The following is a 12,208-nucleotide window of genomic DNA, read 5'->3' as shown; positions in this document are numbered from 1 at the left end:
AGTCAGATTCCAGCGGCCAGGCTCACAACCACTGTGATTTCCTGCCTGGGCCAGGCAAAGGATTGCATCTGCAGGATTTGGTGATGGAGTGGGTGCAACAAAAAAGGAAAGGGGGCCGAGACCGGTTTGGCTCGGTGGATGGAGCGTCGGCTTGCGGACTGAAGGGTCCCAGGTTCGATTCCGGTCAAGGGCATGTGCCTGGGTTGCGGGCACATCCCCAGTGGGAGATGTGCAGGAGGCAGCTGATCGATATTCCTCTCTCATCGATGTTTCTGACTCTCTATCTCTCTCCCTTCCTCTCTGTAAAAAAATCAATGGAATATATTTAAAAAAAAAAAAAAAAAAAGGAAAGGGGGCTGATCTCCAACACAGAAACCTCTCACTGAGGTGGGGGCACAGGAGAAGCCTCATGGGCAGGGAGGGCCACTGTGACGTTTAGTTTGGACAAACTGGGTTTGAGGTGTCTGTTGGACATCCACGTAGAATGGACATCAGGTGGAATCTTGCTTACAGAGGAGGAATATGAGGCTCATGGTCCCACGGTGAAGCCAGAACCTGGACCCAGGAGTGTGACTGCAAGTGCGGACTGCCTAGTCCACAAACCCTGAGAAGGAGCCACCCTGAACCACAGTGTGAAAGCAGAGACTCTCTGACCACCCCATCTGTGCTCCACATGTGGGCCCAACTCACCTTAAAGGAGTTGATCAGAGAGAAGGACTCTGACCAGAACTGCAGGTTCCCATCCTTAGTGACAGTCAGAAAATGCCCAATCTTCTTGAACCGCTGCATTAAAAACTCCACTTTCACAACCTCACACCCGTGATTCCTGTGGGAGGTAATGAGAGAGAGAAGAGCCCAACCAAAAACAGAACAGACTCAGAGCAGGAAGGGAAAGCAATCAGGAGTTCGCTCACACAAGCGCATGCACGCGCGCGCACGCGCGCGCACACGTGTGTGTGCACACACACACACACACACACACACAAGCACCAGGCCCACTACTGAGAAACTCCAGCAGGCTCCAGGAGACATGGGACCCTGCCCCTCATACTAGCGTCATATGTGGGAAGATACTGGTATGAGACAGGGCTCCCAAAGCAGGAAGCCTGTCCTGTGATATAGCCAGTCAGACTCCACATCATGGGACAGGGAGATGAGACAGGCAGCGGCTTTTGCAGACCTTTTATTGGGAAAATGGCCCACAGAAGGCGAGGAGAGTAGGACTTGACTGGAAACTATAACATTGATTCTAGCAACTGCTCTAGTGCTCCAGAATAGAGAGAGGGGAAGTGGGCGAGGGTGCTACAAGACATCAGGGCCCCTTTGCACAACTCTCCCTCTCCAAGGACCTGCCCTGAGCACAGAAAACAGCTTCTGGGGCAGGCCAGGCCTCACTCAGCCTTCCCAGCAAGCCTCAATGCTGCCTTCCAATAGCTTCTTTCCTGCCACAAAGCTGGCTAAGCCAGAGATCTGGCAATTAAAGGGCACTACCATTTTGACTTTCGACACCGCACACACTCCCATTTGATGTACCCTCACTTCTGGGCCCAGCAGAGCAGGTGATGTTATCTCACCTTGTGCTGGGAATTATGTCCTGGTTACCAACAGAGCTGGTACCTTCACCCCTACTCCAGCCACAGCCCTTTCCAAATGATGTGACCCATGGCTTAAAAATAACCCAGTCACCGTGAAATTCTACCGCGTTACTACCTCTGCGGAAGAGAGAGGGAGGTGCTGTCCTCTCCCTCCTGCTGTCGGTCCATAGCTCTGTCCAGTTCCTCATGAATATTCTCAGTCACCCCTCTAGCTGTCACCTCCCATTCTGCCTCTTCTGTCAGGGCCGAGAGTGTGAGGAACAGACACAACAGGTGAGAGCTACGAAGTGAGGAGTACCCTGGGAAGTGACACCCCATCATGGAGTCTTGGTCTCCCCATCTCCACAATGGCAGCACCTCCACCTCCTAGGACTGCAGTGGGAACAAGATGGTGCATTTGGTGAACTGGGCCCAGGCTACCCTTTCATGAGGGTAACTGAACATTATTTTGACTATGTTCTCCAACAACCTGGAGATGTCCTCCAGGTTGTGGGTTGAACATATAAATAGGAGAACACGGGCAAGCTTCTTGGCATTTTGGTCCAGGCCTTTTATGCACCCTCGGGAATTCAAATGTCCAAGAAAATAGACTGGTGACGGCTTGGCTACATCAAGCAAAGCTACCAGGTCAAAATTTAAGATTATAAAATCTTTCATCATTCCTGTACATGGGCTATTCATCAATTAAATCTTGACCAAAATTTATGTAATGTACCCTTTCATGCTTTTCATTTAAACCATGCTCTCTATTAAACTTCAGGTTGCTGAGGGCAGGGGCTGCCTTCTAGTTTGTGGTGCTCCCCATGGCCTGCTCTGGGGATGGTCCCCTGAGGACAGACCCACCATGGCCCTTCCTGACCAGGCCACACATGCATGAATCACAGGATCTGGCTCCTGGTCCCAGCCACCTGCATCAGGCAGCTGGCGCTCCCACACAAGGTGCGCTCTGGGAAGGGAGCCTGCGGCCCAGCACTCCTCTCTCTTAGGGTGTTTTGAAGGGTAGGGGCTAACAGGCCACAGCACAGAGAGAGGATGAGAAGTTCCAGAGGGCACAGCAGGGGAGGAGCTGCCGGAGCAGCGGGAAAGGCAGGGTCAGGCTGAAATCAAGGCAGGGACAGCTGTATGCTCCAGGAGTGACAGAGCAGCGAGCAGGCAGGGTCAAGCTGAAATCAAGGCAGGGACAGCTGTATGCTCCAGGAGTGACAGAGAGGCCGCCCTCCCCCTCCCCGAGGCCTGGGCAGGCAGAAGGAGCAGTTTCCTGCTGTGGCTCTTAATCCATGTCCCCACTGTGTGAGGCATCTGTGTCCTGTGGATGAAACTGCCAGGTATATTCAGCCCGGCCCCAGGAGGAGCCGTGTTGGGGAAGCTAAAGGCTGAGGGGGCAAACAGAACCACTCGCTACTTCCATTTGACCTCTCTGAACCTCAATTTCTTCATCTGTAAAATGGGGACAAATCACTTACCTAATGCTCATGCCCATCTACCCAGTTGTGAGGCTGATAGGAGCTAAAGGACATCAAGCACCAGGCCCAGTGTCAGACCCTGGGTGGCCCCACAAGGGTGGCTCAGGGATTTCGGAAGGGCACTAGCGGTATGGCCAACACAGCCTTGGGCAGAACCACCCTTTTGGCCCAGGGAGAGGCTCCTTACATGGGGATGATCTTCATGGGCAGGTGGAAGTGCAGGTGGTACTGGCTCTTCCTCATCAACTCCTTTCCCTGGAACTCGTGCATCATATAATCCACACAGTTCGACTGCCTCGAGAAGAAAGAAGGCAGGGAGGGTGTTGGCTCACTGGTCTGAGCACTGGGCTTTGGGAACCCAAGCTCAGCTTCCAGTATTCTCCCCCAACTCTCCCAGCCCCTTCCAAGGGGTTCTGGGAGCCCCACCCCCACCCAGGCTGGCAAAGGGAAGCAGCCTAGCAACAGTGCTGCTCTTGCATCTGAATTGGGTGAAGGACTTATTGGCAAGTATTTGTGAAGACAGCATAGCAGCGCGCCTCCCTCCTTAAAGCTTTTTCGTAAAGCTAAATCACCAAGTTTCACCTTTTCCATCCCATGGCACACATAAACTAATGACTAAAATTCCGCAGCACACCAAAAATATGTATTTTTTGCCGCTCTGACAAAAAAAAAAAAAAATAGGTATAATTTTGATTCATTCACACCAGATGGCTATTGTGTTGGTGTTGTTTGTTTTTTTACAATCCAAGGGTAAAAAGGCAGTGCCCCTGACTAACAGTCAGGTGTTACACAGGCACGCTGGTTGAAATTCTTGTGACACACTGGTTGAAATCACTGTGCTATATACATCTTCACATCACTTCCACACCTGGCATCTCATCTGAGTGTTTATTCACCCTACTTTATGGACAATAAGACTGTGCCCAGACAAGTATAGATGAGTTGCCCCAGATCATTAACAGCAAGGGAGGGCCCATAAGCCAGGCCACTAGGGCAACTCTAGACTCTACTGTTCAGCCTCATGAAAATATGGCCAAGGCCAAAACGGGCCCCAGGTGACTCTATGACAAGAAATAGGGAGTTGTTAAGAAATATCATTGAAATATTTGACAAAGGAGGCAAGAACATACAATGGAGTAAAGACAGTCTCTTCAATAAATGGTGTTGGGAAAATTGGACAAATACATGCAAAAAAATGAAACTAGACCACCAACTTACACCATACAAAAAATAAACTCAAAATGGATAAAGGACTTGCCATAACCGGTTTGGCTCAGTGGATAGAGCATCGGCCTATCTGAAAGGTCCTGGGTTCGATTCCGGTCAAGGGCATGTACCTTGGTTGCGGGCACATCCCCAGTGGGAGGTGTGCAGGAGGCAGCTGATCGATGTTTCTAACTCTCTCTCTCTCCCTTCCTCTCTGTAAAAAAATCAATAAAATATATTTTTAAAAAAAAAAGGACTTAAACGTAAGATGGGAAACCATGAAAATCTTAGAAGAAGCCATAGGCACCAAAATAGCAGACATCTGTTGTAGCAATATCTTTACTGATACAGCTCCTAGGGCAGGGGTAGGGAACATCCGGCCCCTGGGCCGTATAAGGACCGAGAAATAGTTGGTCTGGACCTGCCAAGGCATTAGGGGTGAGTTAATTAAATGTTTGACCAAATACAGCAGGCTAATTTTTAAGTTAATAATTTTGTATGGTCCTCAAATGATGTTATAAATATCCAAATGGCCCTTGACAGAAAAAAGGTTCCCCACCCCTGTCCTAGGGCAATGGAAACTAAGGAGAAAATAAACAAATGGGACTGCATCAAAACAAAAAGCTTCTGCACAGCAAAAGAAACCATCAACAAAACAACAAGAAAGCCCACTGCATGGGAGAACATATTTGCCAATGTTATCTCCGATAAGGATTTAATCTCCAAAATTTATTGGGAACTCATACAACTTGACAAAAGGAAGTTAAATGATCCAATCAAAAAATGGGCAAAGGACCTAAATAGACACCTTTCAAAAGAGAACATAAGGCCAAGAGACATATGAAAACATGCTCAAAGTCACTAATCATCCGAGAGATGCAAATCAAAACAACAATGAGGTACCATCTCACACCTGTCAGACTGGCTATCATCAACAAATCCACAAACGACAAGTGCTGGTGAGGATGCGGAGAAAAAGGAACACTTGTGCACACTGCTGGTGGGATTGCAGACTGGTGCAGCCACTATGGAAGACAGTATGGAGTTTCCCCAAAAAATTAAAAATGGAACTGCCATTTGACCTTGTAATCCCACTTCTAGGAATATATCCAAAGAAAACAGAAACACCAATCAGAAAGGATATATGCATCCCTATGTTCATAGCAGCACAATTTACAATAGCTAAGATTTGGAAACAGCCTAAGTGCTCATCAGTAGATGAGTGGATTAAAAACAAACAAACTGTGGTACATCTACACAATGGAATACAACGCTGCTGTAAAAAGGAAGGCATTCTTACCATTTGCAACAGCATAAATGAAACTGGAGGGCATTATGCTAAGCAAAATAAGCCAGTCAGAGAAAGATAAATATCACACGATCACACTCATTTGTGGAATATAAAGAACATCATAAACTGATGAACAAAAATAAATACAGAGACAAAGAAGTATCGAACAGAGTGTCAAACTACAGCGGGAAGGCAGGTGAGGGTGGCGGTGGGGGAGGTAAGAGATCAACCGAAGGACTTGTATGCATGCATATAAGCATAACCAATGGACACAGACACTGCAGGGGGGGGAGGGGGGGCGGGCGGGGATGTGGTGAGGGCATGTGCCAGGGGGTAGGAGAGCCGGGGGGAGGTCAATGGGGGAAAAGGGAGACATATGTACTACTATTTGTAATACTTTAAACAATAAAAATATATATATCATTGTGCTGATAGCAGAGAAGGCTGGAAACATGTTTATTACAGAATATTAAGGGAAATGAAAGCCAGAAGAAAATAAAAAGACCCAGAATGTACCCCTAAGCCAAGGGGGGGTATGATAGAGCAGTTAATGGATGGGTTCTTTTTTTTTAATGTGCATTTTTTAATTGTTTTATTGCTTAAAGTATTACAAAGAGTATTATATATGTCTCTTTTTTTTTTCCTCCCCTTGACCTTCCCCTGGCCTCCCCTACCCCCCAGTGTCTTGTGTCCATTGGTTATACTTATATGCATGTATACAAGTCCTTTGGTTGATCTCTTACCCCATCCCCCAACCCTCCCCGGCCTTCCTGCTGTAGTTTGACAGTCTGTTCGATGTTGCTCTGCCTCTGTATCTATTTTTGTTCATCAGTTTATAATGGTCTTAATTATCCATAAATGAGTGAGATCATGTGGTATTTTTCTTTCATTGACTGGCTTATTTTACTTAGCATAATGCTCTCCAGTTCCATCCATGCTGTTGCAAATGGTAAGAATTCCTTCTTTTTGCCAAAACTGGTTTGGCTCAGTGGATAGAGCATCGGCTTGCGGACTGAAAGGTCCCAGGTTCGATTCCGGTCAAGGGCATGTACCTGGGTTGCGGGCATATCCCCAGTGGGAGATGTGCAGGAGGCAGCTGATTGATGTTTCTCTCTCATCGATGTTTCTAACTCTCTATCTCTCTCCCTGCCTCTCTGTAAAAAATCAATAAAATATATTAAAAAAAAAAAAGAATTCCTTCTTTTTTACAGCAGCATAGTATTCCATCGTGTAGATGTACCAGTTTTCTAATCCATTCATCTGCTGATGGGCACTTAGGCTGTTTCCAGATCTTAGCTATGGTGAATTGTGCTGCTATGAACATAGGGATGCATATATCCTTTCTGATTGGTGTTTCTGTTTTCTTTGGATATATTCCTAAGTGGGATCACTGGGTCAAATGGGAGTTCCATTATTAACTTTTTGAGGAAACTCCATACTGTCTTCCATAGTGGCTGCACCAGTCTGCATGCCCACCAGCAGTGCATGAGTGTTCCTTTTTCTCCACATCCTCTCCAGCACTTGTCGTTTGTGGATTTATTGATGATAGCCAGTCTGACAGGTGTGAGATGGTACCTCATTGTTGTTTTGATTTACATCTCTCGGATGATTAGTGACTTTGAGCATGTTTTCATATGTCTCTTGGCTTTCAATGTCCTCTTTTGAAAAGTATCTATTTAGGTCCTTTGCCCATTTTTTATTGGATTATTTATCTTCCTTTTGTTAAGTTGTATGAATTCCCTATAAATGTTGGAGATTAAATCCTTACCAGTGATAACATTGGCAAATACGTTCTCCCAAGTAGTGGGCTTTCTTGTTTAGTTGATAGTTTCTTTTGCTGTGCAGAAGCTTTTTATTTTGATATAGTCCCATTTGTTTATTTTCTCTTTAGTTTCCAATGCCCGAGGAGCTGTATCAGTGAAGAAATTGCTTTGGCATATGTCTGAGATTTTGTTGCCTTTGGATTCCTCTAGTTGGATGGGCTCTTGATACAAACTCCCTGGGCCTGAGACAGGTTCACCTGCTAACTAGCTCTGTAACCCTGGGCAAGTTTCTTAACTTCTCTGTGCCTCAGTTTCCCAGCCTGTCAAGTGGAAGTCAACAATAGCACCTACCCCATGGGATTCCTGTGAGGTTTAAGGAAAACAATGCATAAAGTACTTAGCACAATGCCCACTGTAAATGCTAGTTATCATTGTCATCATCATGACATCAATGACAGACTTTTTTTTAATACTTTTCTGTATTCTGTATTCTTGATGCTGTACAGTATTTGCTTATTGAAGTGTTAGAATCAGAAAAAAACAAAAGCATCAGTAATAACATACTCTAAAACCCTGACATTTTTGGATTTAACAGCCACAGGCTTGCCTGATCTTGAGTGAGCGTAAAGGGCCATGAGATGAGCCGAAAGCGGGACTGGTGAGCTGCTCACTGCTGTGCAGGCAGTTCACCTCAGGCAGAGGTGACATTCGTCATACACTGTCCTGAATCCCAGGAGGGGAATGAGCTGTGATAAGCCCCCAAAGGACTTGAGGACTCTGAGGGTTCCCTCCGTCCAGCATCCACAGGAGGCTTTCTAATGTTGTGACTGCCCCCATCTACACCCTCCATGTGCTTCACTGGCCCGCCAAGCCCTGTGCCCTCCCAGCCTCCCTCTGGCGACCGAGGCAGCAGGGCTGCCCTCCTCACCCAGGTGATTAAGCCAGTGCCGTCTGTGTCCATCTTCAAAAACAGCGCCTCTAGCATATCATCTGACACATTGCTCAGATTTTTCCTCATGGCTTTAATGAATGCCATCTTGTCCAGGGCTTCAAAAGAGAGAGGAAAGAATATTGTCTACTTTATCACAACCCACCACTGACCACAGTCTTTTTGGGTGTCTGGGTGCTGAGGGGGGACACAGAGAGGATCACATTTGCCAGGTTATCTGTTGCAATGCCTGTTCAACATTCAATCACCCCACAAATACTGGCTGCACACCTTCCATGCAATAGCACTATGTTGGTCCCACTGCTGCGGGAAGGGGGCGGGGGGGACATGTACTAAAAAAGATCAGGTATCATTACTCAACAAATAAGACTGACCAGGCATCAAGACAAAGAATACTGAAGAAGAAGGGAAAAAAAAAAAACTAAGGGAAAAAAAAGAATTGCAACAATGAGACATGAATTCAAAAATATAGAGGGAGAGGTGAAGTGCATCTTTTAAAGGCAATTAAAACACAAACTTGGCTGGAGGGAAAGATGGGGAGAGGGGAGGAGAGAGAAGGGATGAAATATCTCCTGTGCTGGTCTTGTGGTTCTAAGTTTCTCTGTCTACAAGTAAGTCAATAACCTCTGTCTAGATTTTTGAAAATAAGCACAGCATTTGTAATGTGCTTCTAAAATCCTCTCCAGCCCTGGCTGGTGTGGCTCAGCTGGTTGGAGCATCGTCCTCTGCACCAAAAAGTTGTGGGTTTAATTCCCGGTCCAGGCACATACCTGAGCTGTGGGTTGGATCCTGTGTTGGGACATGTACAAAACAAGCCATCAATGTTCTCTCAAATCCATGTCTCTCTCTCTTTCTCTCTCTCCCCCCCCTCTCCTTTCCCCTCTAAAATCAATATGCATAACCTCAGATGAAGATTTTTTTAAAGTAAATAAGTAACAAATAAAACCCCTCCAAGTATTTGGAGTCCTTGCCATGGTCTGAAGGCCGTGCATCATCCTGCTTCTTTCATCCTCACCTCCCACCAGGGTCCCCTGCATTCTCTGGTCCAGCACTGAAGTCCCCCACACTATTTCTAAAACCACTGAGCATACTCCCACCTGAGGGCCTTTGCACTGTCTGGCTCCCCCACCCAGGGAAGCCTTCCTGGAGACTAAGGAGGCCCCCGACCCCCACACCTGGCTCTCCTGTCCTGACATTCCTCATCACCACTCCAGCCCGTGAGCTCTAGGACAGCAGGGCTGAGCCGTGCTACAGCCACGCTTGGTACTGTTATTGCTGCACTGAGGACAAATGAAAGCTTGGACAAAACATGCCCTGCCTAAAGAAGGATCCATTTTATTCATCTGAAGCTGGAGCCAAGAGACTCATGCATTTTGAGTGGCACCTCCCAGTCCTTCTGTGTACAACATGGACATCAGATGACAGTTCATGAGCAGCAGCCTTCCCCCGGGGACAGAGCTGGAGTCAGCGCGCCTTTAATGAAAACACTCCTCCTGAGAGCGCCCCAGGGATCCCGTCTTTTCACAGTGTTTTGGAAACCGTAGACACTATTCTCGGCTATATTATTTTAATATACTTCTTCTCACAAACAATCTACCAAATTTTTGAGAAAACAAGTAGATACAAAGGTATTTTAGAAAGGAAATGTACACTGTGGGGGCAGGCAAGACCCTGGCTCATCACCTCTGAAAGGACGCACTCACCATCTCGTCCCAAATGGTTAATTAAAGGCTCTCAAAGCTTAAATGTGACAATAGCACTCCCCTGGGGAGAGGGCACTACTAGGAGCAGGCAGGCAGGAACTTTCGGGGGAGGGGGGTCCCTGACTCCTGCCAGTCCACTCGAGAGCCACCAGTGACCTCTAACCCACCATATCTGACAATGCCCTTGTCTTGGGGCCTCCCGCCTCCCTGGGCAGCTCCGCCTCCTCCGGGCTCTGTTGCCTGCCCTGCCCTCTCACCCTGTGTCTGCCTCTTCTCATCACTGGCCTTTTTGATTTGCCGCTTAAAGCTCTCTTGAGTGACCTCATCTATTCACCCATCTCTCCATCTCAGGAGAGGATTTCTCTCCCATGTCCCTAACTTTATCTCCAAGTCCCCCTGGTCCCTCCAGCTCAGTGTTTTAAATCCAACTTACCTTTATCACAAAATGTGCTCCCCTTTCCTGTGTTTCCCTCCTTTGCCAGTGGTGTCACTTCCCCCAAGTCACCCAGGCTGAAAACCTGAGGGGGTTTTCAATGTCCTCCCTCCTAAATCCTCATAAGAATCCTATGACCCTAGAATGGAGGCACTGTCTTCCGCCCATCACACAGGTAAGGGCACAGAGGGGCTGAGCAGTTCAGGGACCTGCCTGAGGACAGACAGTGGCGCAGCAGGGATTGAAATCGAAGCCTTCCCTCCTCTCTCTCATAATCTCCACTCCCCTCTTACAGCCAAGCCCTCCCATAGCCACCCAGCCTCCTCAAACAGGTCTACATGTGTCACCTCCCCGTCAGGCCCACGGCTGGGGTCCAGGGCCCCTCCTGACTTGAGTCACCTTCCATGACCCCCTCCTCCCTACCTTGCCCCAGGACATTCCTTCTCCCTCTAGCACAGCAGCCCTCCTCACCTCTCTTCTGCCTTTGCCTTCCTGGAACTGCCCTCCTCCCCATGTCCTGGGAAACTTCTACTCCACCTTCCCAGGCAGGTTTCTAGTCACACACACTTCGATTCCCAAGTGCCTCCCAACACCCCACCCCACCTCCACCCCTTTCTCTTCCTCTCTTTGTAATGACTATTTTTATATACTTCTAAGTATTTTTAAAAATAAATGCTATGTGCCCAGCCGGCGTGGCTCAGTGGTTGAGTATTGACTTAAGAACCAGAAGGTCATGGTTCAATTCCTGGTCAGGGCACATGCCCGGGTTGTGAGCTCAATCCCCTGTGTGGGGCGCGCAGGAGGCAGCCAATTGATGATTCTCTCTCATCATAGATGTTTCTCTCTCTCCCTCTCCCTTCCTCTCTGAAATCAATAAAAATATAGTTTTTTAATGCTATATGAAAACTATTTAAGAAAAAAATGTTGTTTCCTAACCTCCCCCTGCCCTCTGGGGGAAATGAGCACGTGCTCACAGACAGCCCCAGATTGCAATCACAGACCGGCCCCTGCGCTGCCTGGTCCCCTCTTCCTTCACTTACTCTGGCATCTGGGGTGCTACGCATGGTGTGGGTGCCCAAGAAAGCACAGGCTTTGGTGTCAGAGGCTCTGGGCCACTCCATTTGGGTATGTGAGGAAAGAAAGACCCAGACTCCTCACAGACAGCCAGGACACTACCGCCAGCTCTGCAGGGCCCTCATGAGAACTGAATAAAATCTGACAGGGCTTTACAACCCCGGAGACTGTCCTAACGCTGATTTTTATCATGCCTGGCAAAATGTCTGCTGGGGAGCCTGTGCCACTGACATCCACCCAGGAGCGCCTGCACAGAAGGTAAGGGCCACACGGGGTCCGGGCAGGGAGCTGCAGGACTGTCGCTCAGCGCTAATCCCTCAACCCCTGAGCAGCCTGCAGGCTCCCCAGGCACAGGGTGCTGGGGCTGTGGGTACATGGACACTTTCAAAGCCTCCAAAAGATGGGTTAGCACTCCTCTTAAAGAACCACAGACCCACCTACCTCAAAGACCTCGGTTCAACCAACAGAAAAACTAAGGCTGGGAAGGGAACTTGCAGAACAGCGAGGAGAGCCCTGTCCTCTCCCTGCTCCACCGAGGCAGGAAGAGCTGGTCAGGGTTCCCGTGAAAAGGCATCGAGTCCATGCAGAAATCCATCTGTTTTAAAGACTTTTAAAGGAGGAAAGCTATCCTATTTTCCTTTACCCTATACATCAGCTAAAGGTGAATTTTCCTCTCTTCCATTTAAAACCATGACCAGTTTTTTTGAAAAATGAAGAGCCTCTCAATTACA

The 12,208-nt window shown here is 47.9% G+C and overlaps 1 protein-coding gene across 1 annotated transcript in view; it reads right to left on the bottom strand.

The window, feature by feature from the left end:
* The window catches only part of EFCAB8 (EF-hand calcium binding domain 8), a gene marked incomplete at both ends in the record, with an annotated part of 48,324 nt that extends 39,970 nt beyond the window's left edge, over nt 1-8,354 (bottom strand). The window contains 3 exons of the mRNA XM_081097713.1: nt 691-826; nt 3,246-3,349; nt 8,247-8,354. Coding sequence (XP_080953839.1) covers nt 691-826; nt 3,246-3,349; nt 8,247-8,354 — 348 coding nt within the window. The remainder of the gene's footprint in view (nt 1-690; nt 827-3,245; nt 3,350-8,246) is intronic.
* Nucleotides 8,355-12,208: the final 3,854 nt, after the last annotated feature.

This window comes from Myotis nattereri (genome assembly GCF_964212035.1).
Source record: "Myotis nattereri genome assembly, chromosome: 8".
Classification (NCBI taxonomy): Eukaryota; Metazoa; Chordata; class Mammalia; order Chiroptera; family Vespertilionidae; genus Myotis; species Myotis nattereri.
This window is presented reverse-complemented; position numbering and strand designations above follow the sequence as displayed.